Genomic DNA, 19,732 nt, shown 5'->3' with positions numbered 1-19,732 from the left:
CGAAAATCTGCAAATTTTTTTTATTTCGCCTATCTTTTTGTACCAGTATTGCATTTGGCTTTTTGGAGAGTATTTGATAAAATGTGACCATTATTATATTTGCCATACTTCTAGTAGGGGGAAAAAGTGCTGTCATACTTGAAAAATAAATTTATTATTAATTTATATAAGTGAAGATTTCCAACACCTAGATCTTTGATTTTGTATTTAATTTTGTATTTATATTCGTTGATCCTCAAACTTACAGGAAAAATAAGTGCCATACTGTTACAAATCGTTTGACTTTGGCTATTTTCCGACGAGTTCGACTAACGCCCACGCGACTAAGCCGCCGGTACCAGCCTTCACACCATCATTTTTCTTTTTGTCATTGCGTACTAAGAACCCTGTAGAACCGCCATCCTGTTACAAATGACTCGAAATTTTGTGTCAGTATCTCCCGGTCTATATATACGATGGTATACAAAAATTATTATCATTCGAACCTGCAATCCTAACTTGAAGACTCAATCAAACAAAAATTATTCACATAATTATATAATTATTTGTTATTATTCTTATCATCAGAACCATATAATTGCATGATAACATGCAACGGTTGTAACTTTTGTATGTCGCGTTGAATCCTTATAATAATAATGAATATCTGGGTAACCGAACTGTAATTCCAAAATAGCCATTACCTTCTCTGGTGACGTGGCACTTATAAATAACTAGAGGTCCGCCCCGGCTTCGCCCGTGGTACATATTTCGCAATAAAAGGTAGCCTATGTCCTTTCTCGGGTATCAAAATATCTCCATACCAAATTTCATGCAAATTGGTTCAGTAGTTTAGGCGTGATTGAGTAACAGACAGACAGACAGAATTACTTTCGAATTTATAATATTAGATGGATGATGCCACCGACTCCTTGGCGGTACCACGTAGGCATTTTCGTGGTTCACCAGTAATGTTGGTGGTGGTGTAGAAATAAAAAAGGCCAGTCGCGAAGATGAATAAATGGAGGCTTTATTGCGTATTTGGTAATGAAAAAAGTACAAACAGAAACTCTTGTTACGTATGTGCGAGGTGGCCGAAGAACTGACCGAGTCATTGTCGCAGCAGTGGCTCGCCGCAGCTTTTTACATATTATGTTAAACAACGCACAGATTGAAACATTGTGTAATAATGTCCTATAATATAAAAAAAAAAAAAAAAAAAACAATCATCTAGCATAGACAATCTTGACAAAACTATATTATTATAATTTATTTAGAAATTAATTTATTGAATGGCACGTCGCTAACACGTGTATTGAATAAACCCACTCTACCAAATGTGGTTTCATCGATCCAAAGAATTGTAGGCCGTTCAGCAAGCAACCAGTTACAAAAATTTCATTCGTACTGGTTTGTCAGATTCCGTGATTTCCTGAACACGATGAAGGTGGAATGGGTATTTGCCTTCATTGTGAATGACACTCCACGCGAAGTACTGTGACACGTTGAACCTTCGCGCTGCATCATTAGTACTCGCTGTGGGGTCCGCCTCAAAGAACTCCAGGATCTCTTCGTGTTCATGTACAGTGCGCCTGGGGCGCCGGCCACTATCCATCCTGTGCTGGAACTGGCCGTAATCTCGTAGTCGCTGTGTGGCTGCTAACATTGTCTCTCGGCACGGTATAGGTAAGTTCGGATACCTAGCAATATTGCCTACAGTTTGAAGTAAGGTAAACAAAGAGATTGTGTATTGATTGATAGTTTAAAAAGAGATTGTGCATTAACTAAAAGAGATTGTCTAGAATTGTAATTTTATTGAATAAAATAAATTTTCTTGAATAATGTGATGTGTTTTGATTATTGTGTGCAGTAAAAAAAAAACAAATAATCAAGAAATAATTATTTATTTAATTGCTTGAGTGCTATTAGTTTTTTTTATCTCTAGAATTTCCATTTCCGTATTAGGTTTCTCCAATAATAATTTCTTCTCCAACTCAAATCTCTCTTCCATATGCTGGAGTCCATTAAAATAATGCCTACTAAGTAGCAAATATTTAAATATGCGATCAGTACGACGTAAATTTAAAGTGCTGTTATTTCAATATAATAGTCTTTTGAAATTGTGTAATTTTCTTTTCCTACTGTTACACAATATATATGGAGCAATTATATTTTCCGTCTCACATGCGTTATACTATTTATGATCTACCAAAAAGCGGTTCCAACAAGGTCTGCGCATAATGTGAAAAAGTGTATGCGCTTAAAAACGTGAAATGGAACATATAGTCCTGTCATCACAGCATAATATATCTACAAGAGATCGGAGCAGAGATGTGTAGAAATATGTATATCAGAATATATAATCCAAACAACAACATGATGATATGATACCTCAAGGTCATGGAATCATTTTAACAAAGTATTATCATTGATCAATCATGTGATTGCTCTAATAAAATTGCGTCCTAGCTGCGTAATTTGCAATCGAGTCCCGTTGCATAGTCTCGGCGCTTTGAGCCTTATATTTTCGCTTTGATTTTCCGATAATGTCGTAACGATCCTCTTGATATTCCGTTTAAAGTGGTCCTGAACGGATTTCAAAACGTCTTTTGTTAGATCTTCATTATTTTTCCGCTTTGTTTGCCGTTTAGTTAAAAAAAAAAGCAAAATATCAAGAATTAATTATTTATTTAAGGGTATCATTTAAGCTATCACCAATTTAATTAGTTCTGTGTTTCTTAAATAATAGGGTTTGTCCTCAAAATAGTAGATCTGTCACCAAAATGTAGCCACCAAACAATGCAAAATCAGTTCCACAATAAATCACCTAAAATCCTGAGATATAAGGCCTAGTACCAAATAAATGTTTTTGTATGTATTATAATAGGTGTGTCCTAATAAGTATTTAAGCAAACTAATTTAAAGAGATCACCAATAAATCATATTATGTTACTAGAAATTCAAATAAAAAATTAGGGTTGTCATCATCGTTTCAACCAAAAGATTCTGCTACTTAGGTAACTAGACTCCCAAGGTTCTAAATTTCCACTGGTAGTATAAATTATATTTAAATAAAAATTTTAGCAGAGTAGTAAATAAAACAATTAAAGTCAAAATAATCAATATTTATTGTTTAAAATAATTACCACTGAACAATCAGCGCTGGTTTAAAATAGCTGGCTTATGGCTAGCAGAATAGTAGATAAAACACTTAATTAAAGTTAAAATAATCAATATTTATTCTTAAAAAAAAAATAACCACTGAATAATCAGCTTGTCGCGCCAATTTGTCTCCGTCCCTTTGATCATTTTTTCATTAAAATTATAAATTGATGTATTAAATTGGTAACGAATAAAATAATTTAATATCTGAACGAAATAAAATGTTATCTACTACTGTATTGGTGACAAAATATCAAATAAAAAGGAGTCGCAGTCAGGGATCGATAATCGATTTATTTGGTGACAGATCTACCATTCTGAGCACAGAGCTAATAACTGCTATTATAAGAACGCAGTTTATATTCATGTAATGCAATATAATTTTATTGGTTATCTATCTCTTATTTTACACATATATTAACATTAATTTGATAATTCATACCTGGGAACAATTCTTGTTTATCTGAGAACGAAAATATTTCGTGGTGATAGATCTATTTATTAGGTGATACAACTTGATGACAAATATAAATTTTGGTGATAGAAAATATAGTTCCCTTTATTTAATTCTTTGAGTGCTATTAGTTTTTTATCTCTAGAATTTCCATTTCCGTATAATGTTTTTCCAATAATAATTTCTTCTCAAACTCAAATCTATATTCCATATGCTGGAGAGTTTCCACTTCCTAATTATTTTCTTTCCTTTTGCTTGACCCTCTTATCTGTTGTGGTGCAATAGTCGAGGAAGGAGGCTCTTGACTTGGGGCCGATGGCTGTTCTATGTTGTTTTGGCTTGACTGTGCTGAGATAACTTCCAGGTCTGTCCTAACGCATATCCGCAGTGTGGACACGGCCTAAGTCTTAGGCGTTCTTTTTCTAGTTCGTAGACATTCCTTTGCTTCTCTTTACTCCCGCGATTCACGATCCGAGTAAACAAATGTTTGTCTTGCTAACACTGTTTGTGAAGGGGCGGGAGTTTTTCTTTTAGGCGAAGCACCCACCGATGGTGTTCGTCTGCGGGGTGTTCTTGGTTTGTCTGCGGTTGGTGAGCTTCTCTGCCGCCCTATCGAAGAGTGCAATAACTAGGTTTTGACTACTTTCGAGATATTCGCGGTTAAAGATTTAATTTTTGTTTTGTGTGTATCTTCGTAACTATAAAAGCTATTGGTTTGAAACTTTTACTAAACGACAGATAAAATGATGCTTAATTTTATGTAGTATATTATATTTGTACATTAGTTTATATATACACTAAAAACCGCAATAATGTATTTATCATTAGGACTTATGAATCGTTTTGATATAGCATTCCTAATCATAACTGCAATAACTACACTACTTATTACAGTTTTTGTTAGTAAACCGACATATTGCTCTTTTGTGTAGCACAAACTATATGATGCCCTATAGTTTCTTCCAACCATATGTGCAATAACTGTCCTAGTTATTGCGGTTTTCCTTAGTGAAATATTTTAATTAGATGGTTGATTACAAGAACATAATAAGTTTTTATGAAAATATATTAAAAAAAAAAACAAAGTTATTTGGTGTGAAAATATAATTTATTTATAAAGTTCAATTATATGAAAATGTAAAAATCTAAACAAAATTGTTTTCAATGAAATCACTTTAAGCGTTTTCTTACTTACATAATACATATATAATCCAGTCTGTAGGTATTTATGCTCTACAAAAGGTGGCGTAGAAAATGTTTTGAAACGATATTGTTTAGGTATGAAAGGTTAATCAAAATCCAAGTTTTCGACCTTGACGGACCCAGGCGCTAGCCGCCATCTTGAATTAAAGGTGCTAAAGTTAGGTATATTTTAAATAACTTCTCAATTGTTTACTAAATCACAAAAGTGTCTATGAGGGGTTCAAAGAAGACAAAATTACCTACATTTTTTTCATACATGATTATTCTGTAAGTCTTAAAGGTAAAAAGTTACAAGCGACGGAAATAATAATATTTACAGAAATCATATAATTTTAATTTTGTTTAAAAATTGTACAGCTATCATTTTTTTAATTCTCTTTGATGGCCCGGGCTGGTTAATGGTGGCTTCTTCATTATCGTCGCTGAAATTTTCTGTTTCATTGTCTGTATTTTTAGTTTCCAACCATGAAATTTCGTCATCATGACCAGAAGAAATCGAAGACGCTGGAGCACGCTTTCTAGTAACTTTTTACGGAGGGGACATGGATAAGGAATCCTTAGAAGATATCCGATATGAACGATTCGTAAAGTTATCAATAAAAAGTAAATTTAATCGACGAAATTTCATGGTTGGAAACTAAAAATACAGACAATGAAACAGAAAATTTCAGCGACGATAATGAAGAAGCCACCATTAACCAGCCCGGGCCATCAAAAAGAATAAAAAAAGATTGCTGCACAATTTTTAATCAAAATTAAAATTATATGATTTCTGTAAATATTATTATTTCCGTCGCTTGTAACTTTTTACCTTTAAGACTTACAGAATAATCATGTATGAAAAAAATGTACGTAATTTTGTCTTCTTTGAACCCCTCATAGACACTTTTGTAATTTAGTAAACAATTGAGAAGTTATTTAAAATATACCTAATTTTAGCACCTTTAATTCAAGATGGCGGCTAGCGCCTGGGTCCGTCAAGGTCGAAAACTTGGATTTTTATTAACCTTTCATACCTAAACAATATTGTTTCAAAACATTTTCTACGCCACCTTTTGTAGAGCAGAGGCTTTTACATTTCCCCACAGACTGGACTAATATATATGTATATCCTTGGTTGTGTGTTTCTTATTTTGTGCTGAGACGATAGGTCTTGATAAAAGTAAAAATCTGATATAGTCATCACTTTTACCATGTTTTTCTTCGAATTTGACAATTTTACAACATCCACAAAATCGTCAAAATCATAAACTTTTTGTTTATTTTTTAATGACTTTTCAACTTGGTGGTGAAAATGGTCAGCCGACATGAATGTGTGGCCGGGTTCGAAATATTTTATTGTTATAGATTCAGCAGCAATCAGATGACTATTAACTATGTTTACTCTTAACAATAACTCTTACTTGTTGCGCTTATGACTAGTAATGTGCTAGTAAATTTATGAAACGTACTGGTCATAAGTGCAATAACTGGACTTATTGCGGTTATTTTATGTAATATTACAAAATATCAAAGCTATCCAAGTCATAACTCAAGATATTTCGATTATGATTAGCTACTTACAAATCGTAATATAAGATATTACAGTTATAATAACCAACAAAACCGAAACTACTGAAGATACAAAAAAGACGTCTAAGACGAAGATATAGAGCTCATTTTCCTGATAACGGATATGGTCTTAAGTCAATTTGCCCAAAAACTCGACTTATTGCACTCTTCGTTAGGGCGGCAGTTCTGGTGGGTAGCGGGTTGTGGTGGTGGCAGGTTTGCTGGCTCGAAGATAGGGGGCTGGCTGCTAGACCCTGGCACGACCCTTCCCTTAAAACAGTAAAAATATATGGATGTAACAAAAATAGTGAATACTTTCAAGAGATAGTTTAGAATTTAGATCAACAATCTAAACAACTTTCTCTATGAGACCAACAATTTCCCATGCGGGATAATAGATTTTCAACGCTACTGCTGACGCTGACGCTATCAACCAAGTTCAAATTCATGTTATGCTTTGTTCGCAAGTGGGTGTTAAGGCCTTTAGTAGAGCGAGCAGAGATTTTTATAATAGCAGAACATAACTTACATTTAGCGGTTGATCCATTTTCTGCTCTTAAAAAATGTTTCCATACTTCACTCGAGCTTTTATACCTGGAAGAGATCACTTCTAAGTGATAAGGCCGCCTAATAAACTATACTGTTTTTTGTTTTGTATATTAGCAATAAGTTTTCTATGTATAATTTTATTGAAGGGTAAATAAATAAATAAATAAATAAATAAATAAATAAATACTCTTTATAAACTAAATTGACACTCATTTTTAATAATAAATTGTATTTTTTCACTCGTAACGTGCTCTTAGCACTGTGATAACTTGATAATAAAAAATAATAGTCCTGTCGTACGTTACGTAACCTTTTAACATCACAAGACGCAAATGACGCAATAACATTCTTTGACACTCGACCGCGCGCAAAGGTAAATCCCCGTGTAGGGGAATCCCCAGTCATAGAGTACAGGAACAGACATTGATTACGTTCCGTTCCGTTCCATAATAGTTCCGATCATCGTCTGAGCCTATTTTTCTTACTTTTTTTTCAATCCCGCGAACGTGCGGGATCCCGCATGAGAAATCCCGCATCTTTGATCCCGCAAAAAAGGTGCGGGATTGGATTCCCTACGGCGAACCTTTTCACTTTGGGTTGGTAAACATTGCCACTAGCAACAGATGTGGATGATTTCTTAATCTTGTCTAGTTCAAGGTAGTATGTCGAACGAATACTTTTTATTTTGCTTTTCACATATCTTCCGGTGTGAATCCTTCAATTTCCATACCAATGCACAGATTTTGCAAAGCAGTTTGGCGCATAGCTTTGTTTTTATAATGTTTTGATGTTATATCCCATAAACGCGGATTTTCTCTGTATATAGTGACTAACTTTATAGTTTCGTCTTCAGATAACTTTGCACATAGCTTGAAAAACGAATGAAATCAACGGGTTTTTTATCGTGAGATAAAAACAAAACAACTTTTAAATATGAATTTAATAAAAATAAAAATTTAATGACATGAAATGCTGAGGTAATTGTAAGTAATATAAGTAAAAATAATTAGGTAGCTTCATCTTGCTCTTCCTCCACGTTGTACATTAGTATATTAATCAGGATCTTATGCTATTTCATATTTTGATGTTTTTAAGTTTTTATAAAAATAATCGCACTCGCTATCAATAAAAGGTAATAATTCTAATTGATCCTTCTTTTTCTCAACACTTTGGTAGTTGCATTTCGGAAATGACAGTTAAAGTCAAAGGAAGATTTTTAGTTCTTCCGTGCCTTTTGTTGATATTTTTTCTAATATTTTGAACTTAGCAGTTATAATTATAATAGAAATAGGTCTATAATTTTCGACATAGTTCCGGTCCCCAGACTTGAAAATTGGAAGCACAAGGATAAAACTCACAAAAAACATATTTTTTTTTATAAATTCTATTTTTCATTATATTACTATGGCAATGTCATGAATGTTCCCGTAGTTTCGTATATCTTTTGAATCTTGGATCGATCAATTCTGGAAGGAGGCAGTTCTTATAAAATCGAATTAAATGTGTTTCCGTATTCTCCTTTCAAAATTTATCGTCTTTGCCAGGGCCCGTCTGAATAGCAAAGACACAAGTCTTTTCCCCTGTAATTCGTAGCTGACCTTGAATTTGGAAATACCATGTATGTTTTGTGTTCACAACTACATAATTGGTTCGAATTCGAAGCGTATTTCCAAAAGTCTACTTTTTTTTGTCGTATCGTTTCTTCTGGATCCATTCCATATGCTGACGACGGGCATTTGATTTCTACCATGCCGTGTTCACACTTTCCATCAGGACTTACACCGAGAAAAGAAATTGTTTGTCGATCGACAACCCGCACTGCAAAATTTCCGTGTTTAGCACTTGTTCAAGATCGCGTAGTGCGGCGTACTCATTATTTACGACATAGGTTGTATATTTATATGACAAAGAACCGTATTTAGCTGTGTAACTCCGGCACTAGTCATAATACCGGCGAAATTTATAATCGCATAAAGGCTTTGTCAGATAGGACGCGTATTTTAGCGCTGCGTAGTAGCGCTGCAGCGTCCTGTTTTAACGTCGCGCGAGGCTTCGTCAAACAGAACGCTTTAGCGCGCGTTAGGACACAGCAATTGATATTATTAAAGCTGCATGTTGTTTACATAATTATCACTTACGAACAAAACAAGGTACAGTGATATTATCTCCGGAGTCGGAAGAATTTTTACTTACCAGTTTCAATAATTTCTTCTCCGATTTGTGCCCACAATTTTGCCTTCATTGATATATCTTTATAGTTTATATGATCTATCCTTCGTATTATATAAGCATGGATATTTTCTAACCAATTCTATCAAATTTTCGGTCATTATGCAGTATTTTATTATTATTTTACGCCTATTAACGCCGACGCTAAAATAAAATTTGTAAAAAAATACAACACCCGACGTTAAAGCGTCCTAACGCCGCGACAGAGCGTTGCGTACTGCTAGCGCCGGCGCTCTGTTTGACGGTATTCTACGATGGAAGTAGAACACATCTTAGCGTCATATCGCGGCGTCAACTTAACGCTCTGACGCGCGCTAAGTACGCGTCCTGTCTGACAAAGCCTTAAGTATAACTATAAATAAAATCTTACCTTGGTGTGCCTTGGTTGTCGGTAATAAACTTGATCCTTCAATCAAGTTTATTAGGTCAAATATTTTGTACTAGCTTCCGCCCGCGGCTTCGGCCGCGTGGTTTAATAATAATTAAAAAAGTGTTTAAAAAATTTAAAAAATATCTTTACGGTAGGTATAAGATACCTATGTATTCCATTAAGTGGCAGAAAGTCCCCACGAAAATTTATTGGTCCCTTGTGTCCAAGAGACACTTCCAGAGTCAGCGTCACGTTGTGTACAAAAATATTTTAAAATTACCGAATTTAAAACAATTTGTACACAGCATTTGCTGGAGTGGAGATTGTTTGGACTCGACACTCGCGAGCAGGCCACGTACAGTTGGCCATGCGAAAAACAGTTTATCTCTAAATGAACACCTGCTTCTTTAAGTGTTTGCCCTTGCGATTTGTTAATGGTCATTGCGAAGGCTGGTTTGAGGGGAAACTGGATTCTTTTAAACTGAAAAGGTAAATCTGTAGGGATCATGGGTATACGGGGAATTAAAACTTCTTCGTCTTTAGCTATTCCTGTCATTATAATTGCTCTAATAATATTGCGTCCTAGCTGCGTAATTTGCAATCGAGTCCCGTTGCATAGTCTCGGCGCTTCGAGATTTCTCATTAACAAAACTGGAACCCCAACTTTCAGTCTCAGCTTATGAGACGGTACTCCTGACAGCTCTAAAGAGTTTGGAAACTCTGTAGGATAAGATGTCACCTATTCACTGTCCATGACAATATCTATTGACAAATATTCGACAACATCGCCTTGCAAATGTGACATCATTCGTTCATTGATCTGTCCCACGATTTCATTTTAATTCTTGATTAAATGTAATCATGCCGTTAGTGTCCGTACTCAAGTTTTTCAAAAATCAAATTTAAGGTTTTTCGGCTTAAACAATTTCGTGAGTTCACTTCACATGCGTTCTTATAAACATTCTATAGCTCAATCATGTTACTGTTAATAGGCTCTAAATATTGTTTGGTTTTGAACAGACTGTAAAACTTCAGTAGTTAGGTTTTCATTTTCACTCCTTTTTGGCCGACTCCTATTAAACAACGTGTTTTTAATGTTGACTGTGAAGTTGTTTGTGTGGCTGGAGGTGATTGCGGAGTTGACTGGGCGGCTGGAGATGCTTCACTTTCAATTTCCTGAAACAATTAATTTTTTTACAGTTCCCACGCTCGGAAGAAGAATGGAAGGAAGTGGACGAAGTGTTCGAAAAGAGATGGAAATTTCCGCACTGTCTAGGCGAGATGGATGGAAAGCATATAGCAATCTTTCTTCCTCATGGATGTGGCTCAGAGTATTTCAACTATAGAAACCATCATAGCATGGTGTTATTGGCAATCGTTTATGGAAATTATAGATTTATTTTATGTAATTTTGGAACAAATGAATGACTTTCAGATGGTGGCGTACTCACAAACACTAAGTTTTTTGAAAAACTTGATAATAATCAGTTGTGTATTCCAACCGACACAGTTGTCGCAAATAGCACTAGAAAGTTGCCATAAGTGTTTATGGCTAACGATGCGTTTCCACTTAGAACAGATTTAATAAAGCCATTTAGACAAGCGGACTTGACCATAAATAAAACCAGAATTCTAAATTACCGCGTATCACGAGCAAGGCGCATTGTCGAAAATGCGTTTGGGATCTTGGCATCCCGATTTAGAATTTTTCACACAAAAATTAGTATTGATCCGAAAATAATTGAGTCTGTCGTGATGACCAGTTGTGTTTTACATAATTATTTAATGAAGACTTCAGGAAGTTCTTACTGTCAACAAAAAATGAAACTTTTCGACGTAGAAAATGTTGATGAATGGTCAATAACCCAAGGATATGATACAATGAATTCAGCGATAGTAGAACTGTAACAGTTATGTAATTATGATTTTTTATGTGTCTTTTCACATTAGTAAAATCCAATTGATTAGCTCCATTTTGAGCTATAATTATTTCCTCGTTTTTACTGTAAGTTTTACCCATCTTGAAAATAATTTTTACTTTTTATTAATTAAATAAGTAGTGTACTTTCAATGGGGTTTGTTAGCAATTGAAATAAATATCTTAAGTAAGTAAATTCTATTGTGGCTGTGATCTACATAAAAATATGCATCGCTTATAAGTATCTACTTGGTAATTTCGTAACTCGCCCGCTTCGTGTGGTACGAGGTACGAACTTATCGCAATTTGAAAAGGAAACGCTTCGCTTACTTACTGCCACACTCAGAGACGTTTAAGGGTCAGTTCACACCGAGACGAAAGATATAGTAACATTCAGTGATAGTGACAGTTTATTAAATAGGAAAATAAAAAACAATTTAGGTATTACATATTTATTAGCACAGAAATACAAAAAAAACAGAAGTTTTTATACCACAAAAAAATACAATACACATAACACTACAATACAGATTAACAACATTTCCCGTTTATATAATTATTAATAATTTAGCGTTTATATTTTTACTAATATCGGTCAATAAAAATTATGTGTTACATAAATATTTGAACATAAAGATGGCGTGGCGCAACAAACTGGACTCGTCGAAATATTGGGAGAATGGCTAAGAATTGTGAAATGTGGCAAGGGAATAAGGAGGCTTTTACCCAGCAGTAGTGGGATCCTGAGCGCTAAAAAAATACAACAAACGCGCTACAAAAAATATTTACATGTTATGTGCAAAGGACAATGGTCACAAGTGACCCAGGCCCGGCGCAAAAGAAATATTTCTCAAAATATTGGTAATATTGAGTAATAATTAATTACTGCATAAGTCGCACCGCCGAAATATTTTTAAATATACACTATGTAATATACATATTTGCAAAACTTTCAACAGCAACTTTATATATTTAGAAAAATATTTCGGAGATGCGCCTTGTGCAGTAATTATCTACTCTATGATACCAATATGAGATACATTTCTTTTACGCCGAGCATGGGTTTAATTTTCATACTTCAGTGGCCTTTACACAGATCGTTGAACAATATCTCACTTTGCCATCCCTTGTTGCTCTGCCCTTTTCATCGAATCAGCCAATGATTCTTCAGGCACTGCAAGCGACCTATTTACAATTTTACAGTGATTTCTAATCAATAAAAGACTCAGGCGCTGTGTTAATGCATCGACGATGCTGGTCTTATGGATATTACATATCCAGTTTAAATCGATATTAGCAATCATAACGGTCTTTGAATAAACACACAAGTCGTGTCTGTAGGCATGGTAATAAATATTCTTCAAACACCTTGCGAGCAAGATCCACAGTCTCACATAGTTTTATTGTTGGATAGGTGAGCGATTGTTTTTCCTTCTCTGAGCGAAATATAATTATAGATAGAATTTTCTACCGGGCTAGAAATTGTTAAAGAGTCCCTACACCTCAAACATTCAGTTTTTTCTTCAAAACAGAATACGCTATATAGCCACTCACATACACTGTCGGTTGCATTTCGAATTTTTTTAAATAATTTTCAATTTAATGCAGTTCTTGTGTTGTACTGTTATCTTCCGGAATTTGGAGAATTGGTATATCTTGGTGTTATTATCTATATATGTATTTATTAAATATTATATTTATCGTCGCCTAGTACCCACAACACAAGCCTTAATTGAGCTTACTGTGGGACTAGGTCGATTTGTGTAATAATGTCCTATAAATATTTATTTATTTCTTTATCTTGACTACTTTGAATTTCAGGAATGGATGTCACATCAGTCAACTTATCAATTTTGGATTTGGAAATGTTGGGGAACACAATGTAGTGAAAATCGAATAGGATTTCATTTTCATCTTTTTGGCAGCTTGATCCCCTGCTTAGAGGTGTGCTTAAGCGTGTCAGGATAGATGACTTATGCTCCTTTGAAGTGGTAACATGTTGGGTGCCGGTTTGTTGGACTGTGTTGTCGTATCATCACAAATAAATTTTAAAGAGCATCTTGGTTCAGTTGCCTTAAATTGAGATATTTGAATCCTTTTGCAGCTGCTACTTCCCAAATAATTTGTAGAGATGATATTGTTGTGATATAGCCATTAACACATCTAATGTTCCTCAATCGCAGTTGGCTATCGGACTTTAAAAAGTGTAGTGTTGCGAGAGTTTTCTTATAATTCGAGTTTTTATTATAAAAATGATAAAATATTAATGATAAATGTGCAGTACGGATTCTATAAATACTGACATGCACGTCGATTCTGTAAAATTCAGACAACAACTCGCATATCACGTCGCTATTCACTCTCACTTCGCATAAGGTTCAAAATGACCTTGATTTTGCATTCTGTAAGCATCACCTAATCACTTGCGAAGTGAAGTGAGCTCCAAAGCGACCAATACTGTACTAGTGACTACCACACTCAACAAAATGTAATTCGACATTTATCGGTTTTTTATTTTATCAGTTTTTGACACAGAATTTTAGCTAAATATGATGTTTAAATTACAATCTATTATTTTAAGGAATTTGAGGCAGCTAATAAGTAAAAAATAAACAGAAAACTCTAAATTCGTGTCGTGAATATAATCTATGCTTACCAAAATTACTGACAGCCAACATCATTATTAATCTGTGGACAATATTTTCATCTCGTCCTTGCATTGTTTTGTTTGCATTTTGTTTGTTTTTTTATCGTTCAGTGCCGTTAATTATTGTGAAATAATCATGAAGTAAGTTTATATTTCTTGTTGTAAAGTTCAAAAATAATATTAATTAAAGAAATGTTTATTTTGTTTTCTAATCCAACAATAATGTTTCAGTCCAAATGAAACACGTTCCTCTCACCCATCGTCGGCTCAGGTTGAAACTCTGATAGAGTTTATGGAAAGAAACCCTGGCATGGCGAAGGGTTTCTTGAGAACTCAAAATGCCAGAGAGCGAAGTCGACGCCAGTGGGAGGAACTAGCCGTGCGCCTCAATAGTATAGGTGGCACCATCAAAACCTACAAACAGTGGACCAAGGTTAGCAGTGCTTTTTTTACATGTTAGAACCACTTAACATTCCATAAAGCAAACCACTTAAAATATGCGATAATCTTGGTTTCAAGTGTGTTCCTTGATTTCATAAATATCTTATTTTAATTTTACTCAATACTTGACTTTGAATAATAAGGAAATGGAGATTTTAATGTAGTTTAAAAAATACATGTGTATTTAATAACAGCAATTTTTTATAATTTCTTTAAATAAATGTCTGATTATAGTATTGGTCTGACAAAAAAAGCGCCATAAAAAAAAAGTAGCAGCACGTTCTGCTGCTAGGCGTAGGACTGGTGGTGGGATGGAGGATGAAGTGGAACTATCAGAGCTTGAAGAAAGAATTGTTGCTTTATGTGGTGGTGAAAGCTTTTCTACAGGAGATGCACATTTAGGCATACAGCCATTTCCGGTAAGTTTAGAAATGCATTAGGTAAGTAGTACTGGAAGCACTCTGCAAGGTTTGCTGTCGTTTTTATAGCGCCCATTTTTTTAGTAGTTTAGACCCTTTCTAATGTAAAGTGAATTTAAGTGAAGTTAAATTTACATGTTTCAGGAAAATGACACCCCGTCTCCATCACATGAAGTGCAACAAATACAAGATGCTGATACTGACAATGTAAGATATTTAAATTTAATTCATAATTTTATGGAATTAATTAATAATATACTCTTATCTAGCATTTATTTGTTTATATTTACTTATTATAGATTCATGTACCACAACAACAGCAGAGTCAGGCACCTACTGAGGAATCACCAGCTATTTTATTTTATGTAAGTTATATTGTACTAAATACTAGTCACATCAGATTTATATAGGTAGTAATAGGTACATGTACCCACTATTATAAATCTGATGTGTCTAGATTATACTCTATTAGATCTGAATGTACACCTATAAATATTCAAATTCATCATTACCAATATAATTCAAAAAGTAATTTATCTGTAGGGTACTATTTGCAGTCAAAATATTTTAATATAATTTTATCCCATAAGGAAGATACCATTTTATCCAATTTACTTTTCAGGATCCCACTCTGATTGAGGACAGTCAAGAAGAACACACTCGTAGTTACAGACCACCAGCTCGTGCAATTTCGAGAAAACTGCTGTTTGCTTCCTCATCCAGCTCAACTGTTGGAACAAGCCAAAGCATTTTACGGGTATGTATCTGAGTAGAGACAGATTTGAGTTGTCACAGCATGCCGGAGGTCGTGGGTTCGATTCCCACCCAGAACAAATGTTTGTGTGATGAGCACGATCATTTGTTCTGTGTCTGGGTGTAATTTATCTATAATATGTATGTATTTAGAAATATATAAGTATGTTTATCAGTTGTCTAGTACCCATAACACAAGCTCTGCTTAGCTTGGGACTAGATGGCGTTGTGTGATAGTTGTGGAATATTAATATTATTATATTAAGTGTATCCTGTGACTGTGATGATTCAAATCATACCTTGAGAACAGATCCGCTACACTCTGGCTTTAGTTGGGTAACCATGTCACATGTTTTTTTTGTTTACTTTTTTATTTAACTACTTAAACCTAATTATTATACGTAAGATTTTTTCAAATCTCTTTCTGAAATTTCATGTGCATTCCTTGGAATTGTCAATATTTTTAATTATAATATTAGGAAGTGGGTTTCCTTTTTAAGATTGTTTCTGTTGTTTCAGAATAACCAGTTAGAGCACACTCCTCCTCCAAATCCTCATATATATCATCCGAGCCTGTCCCCTCCAACGGTAACACTGTCCCACACACCCACACCTTCACCTTCACGCCGTGGTTCCACCCAAGTAGCCTCCCCAGTGATTCAAAGAACTGCTGCTTCATCATGTAAGTGAACAATAAATTATAAACAACTTTCATTACCATTAGATGGAGAATTTTAAAGAAGTATGCATTTTCCATACTAAAATTTTCTTTTTTATTTTCTACTTAATTTATAAATTACTTAGATTAAGCGACAAAAATAAGTTTTGGCTTAGGTAAAATAAATAATGGTCATTCTGCTCACAAAAGATTTCATGTTTAGAAAATTAAGTAATAAGGTTTTTTTACTATTGGTAGTTGTCTATGATGGTCATTAATCGATATAATATCAAGCAAGCTGAATAAAGTGAATCATAGAAGTGACGACTTAAAGAACCTTCATGTAAGTTATGTAAATATTTATCTTTTTAGCTTCTCGTCACGCAGCTTCAGTTGCTTCACCTTCTCGCCGCCCTAGGACAGTTCGTGGTAGTCGAGGTGGTTCTGTGTGTAAGTACAAACTATCAAAACTTCACTTTTGAAACAAATGACAACGAAAAGCTGCTATTTATTTATGAGTTTTTATTAACGCGTGTACTAATAGGTGTTCTCTTTTCAGCATCACGTCACACGTCTTCAGTTGCTGCTCCTCCACCATCACAACGGCGAACGGAATTCTCCACCACCACCGAGAGATTCCTGAGGGTGGAAGAACAGCAGCTGGAGTTACAAAGATTAAATTCACAGATCTTACAGTCCTTTCTGGAGAGGAGTGCAGAGAGGGATAAAATTTTAGCTGAAGCTGTGGCTGCAGTCGGGAAAGGGCTGCAAGCATTGGCAGAGGCCAAAAATAGAGATAGGGTGTAGCAGTATGAGTCGTGTTTTAGTTTTTAAAGTAAGATTTTTAGTTTTTAAAGTAAGATTTTTAGTTTTTAAAGTAAGATTTTTAGTTTTTAAAGTATGATTTTTAGTTTTTAAAGTAAGATTTTTAGTTTTTTAAAAACTAAAAATCTTACTTTAAGTTCTGTAAGTTTTTTTAATATTTAAATTAAACACTTTTAACGAATACTAGCGCAGTTTTATTGAAAGACCCGCCTCACACACCACAGAATACATACAATAAACAACACCAAAATCAAAATCGAATATTTTTATTTCACTTAGGTGCTCGGTTCGGGTTGGTCGATTCCATGGAGAAGAACCGGCAAGAAACTCCATGGTTACTCTTTTAAAATATGGTATAGTTTTACAAACTGATTGTTACAAATTTTGAATAGGTACTTAGATATGTGAGAAAAACGTAGGTCTGGTAATAAGGGGAAAGTCCTTACGAAAATTAGCACTACAAAAGAAGAAATATATATAAACACACGACCTACTATGTTCTCACATTCACAAACAAGGAGTATGGAAAAATCTGTATAAAAAGAAAGCTATAAAGCTGGGTTACTTCTATATTGTCTTACAAACTAACAAATCTGAACAAAGAGAGTAAAAGCTTAGCTAAGGCAAAACGAACACAATAAAATAAAAAAACTATCAGGAATAAAATAGATGAATCATATCCTAACACGTGGATAGAAGAAGTTAAAGATTACAAATAAGTGCTGCTGCTGAGCTGCCAGGATCAAATTAATTATGACGTGAACGCCAAAGCCTATTCACTATGTTTCGCCTATGTAATTGCCCTAGAGCTAAATCGGTGTTAGATGGCAAATCCCTAGTTTGCCTCCTTTGAACTTCAGCAATTGTTTGAAGCTCTTCTAGTCGCTCTTCTTCCGAAATTGTGAATGCTGGCATTCCTGCGCGATTGCACATGTTGTGCAAAACACAACATGCGATAACTATTTTTGCAACTACGTCTGGATGATAGTTGAGCACTCTGTGCACTAATAAGCACCTAAATCGTCCTTTTAGGAGGCCTATTGTTCTCTCTACTGAATTACGAGCAGTTAAATGACGCTCATTATAATAAGCTTCTGGGGAATTATCTTCAGCGCCACTAATTGGTGTCATAAGGAAGGCGCGCTGAGCATATCCTGAATCACCTGAAAAAAAACATAACTATGTAGTTTTTATACCTAGTAATTAGGCTTATATTCTGAAGTAGGGGCAGGGAGGGATTAACTTACCGAGCAAAACAACTTCTTCACCAGCATTTGTTAATGCCTCTAAAGGCTTTGTCAGATAGGACGCGTATTTTAGCGCTGCGTAGTAGCGCTACAGCGTCCTGTTTTAACGTCGCGCGAGGCTTCGTCAAACAGAACGCTTTAGCGCGCGTTAGGACACAGCAATTGATATTATTAAAGCTGCATGTTGTTTACATAATTATTACTTACGAACAAAACAAGGTACAGCGATATTAACTCCGGAGTCGGAAGAATTTTTTACGTACCAGTTTCATTAATTTCTTCTCCAATTTGTGCCCACAATTTTGCCTTCATTGATATATCTTTATAGTTTATATGAACTATCCTTCGTATTATATAAGCATGGATATTTTCTAACCAATTCTATCAAATTTTCGGTCATTATGCAGTATTTTATTATTAAACACTTGACCGTAATTTGAAGCTTACTTATTGAGAAGGCACCTAGCTTTTTCCGCCTATTTTTCCCTCTCTTTCCGTTGTACGTATGCTATCTCTCTCGCACACCTCCCCACCAGGTGGCGGGGCGCACGATAATGTGCGGGCGCTGGATATTTTTCATTGGCGTCTAGCTTCCGCCGCGAGAAGGTTGTCTACAAGACTACAACCTTGGTGCTATTAAGTATTAAGTATTGCTTAAAGCAAGTGCTAAAAGTGCTAAAAAGTGTATCCCGTCGGATCGGTACAGTGAGTTATTTTTACATCTATTCTACTAATATTATACCTAAAAATGTTTAAAGTCAACGGTATAATCATTGGACTTTATTTAAAATGCTGAGGTTTTTAATGAATCCTTCAGCAATAGTTTATTTTTCAATATGCTTAAATACTTAATAGCATGAATAAAGATATTTAAAATTAACGATACAACCGTTACATTTTACTTGAAATAGTAACTTTCCTTTTGAAATATTTCATTATGCAATATGTACTAATTAATATTTGAATTTTTAATACTGTGAGTAAAGCTATTTTAACGGTGTTACCGTTCGGCTTTACTCGAATCGTTAATATTACTTTTGTGATTATTTGATATTACTAGATATATCAAATACCCTCTCTTGTATATAGATATTTTTAATATTTTATTTCATTTTTAATAATGTGGTTTTATTACAAGGTTACAAGTGAATTTTTCGTGGAAAAATTACAATTAATACTTAGTATGGATATGAGCCAACTCAAAGCTTTACAGGCATACAATCCATTGCTACGACTATATTACATTGTCGTTATCGCTAGGAACGGTTCGGAATTCCTATCATAGTTTATTACTAAAAATTATCGAACGAGATGAGTCAGCTCCAAG

General features: G+C 34.5%; 1 protein-coding gene across 2 annotated transcripts; it reads left to right on the top strand.

Annotated features, from left to right (window-relative positions):
* The first annotated feature begins 13,734 nt into the window (after nucleotides 1–13,734).
* On the top strand, nucleotides 13,735–17,472 carry LOC149896049 (uncharacterized). 2 transcript variants are annotated; one of them, XM_090118341.1, is made up of 8 exons: nucleotides 13,735–14,203; nucleotides 14,294–14,495; nucleotides 15,067–15,129; nucleotides 15,222–15,287; nucleotides 15,545–15,679; nucleotides 16,195–16,357; nucleotides 16,706–16,783; nucleotides 16,893–17,472. In XM_090118341.1, the coding sequence occupies exons 1-8, from the start codon at nucleotides 14,199–14,201 to the stop codon at nucleotides 17,138–17,140; spliced, it is 960 nt and encodes a 319-aa protein (XP_089974467.1). In that variant the 5' UTR covers nucleotides 13,735–14,198; the 3' UTR covers nucleotides 17,141–17,472. The 2 variants fall into 2 exon arrangements, with proteins under 2 accessions (XP_089974467.1, XP_089974468.1); XM_090118342.1 differs by adding an exon at nucleotides 14,738–14,922 and having other exon boundaries at nucleotides 13,737–14,495; nucleotides 16,893–17,469.
* Nucleotides 17,473–19,732: the final 2,260 nt, after the last annotated feature.

This window comes from Colias eurytheme, chromosome 29 (assembly GCF_061535395.1).
Source record: "Colias eurytheme isolate Ceu_HAF_F1 chromosome 29, ilColEury1 Martin Lab GWU primary, whole genome shotgun sequence".
NCBI lineage: Eukaryota > Metazoa > Arthropoda > Insecta > Lepidoptera > Pieridae > Colias > Colias eurytheme.
Note: the sequence above shows the minus strand (reverse complement) of the source record. Positions and strands in the feature narration are given on the sequence as shown.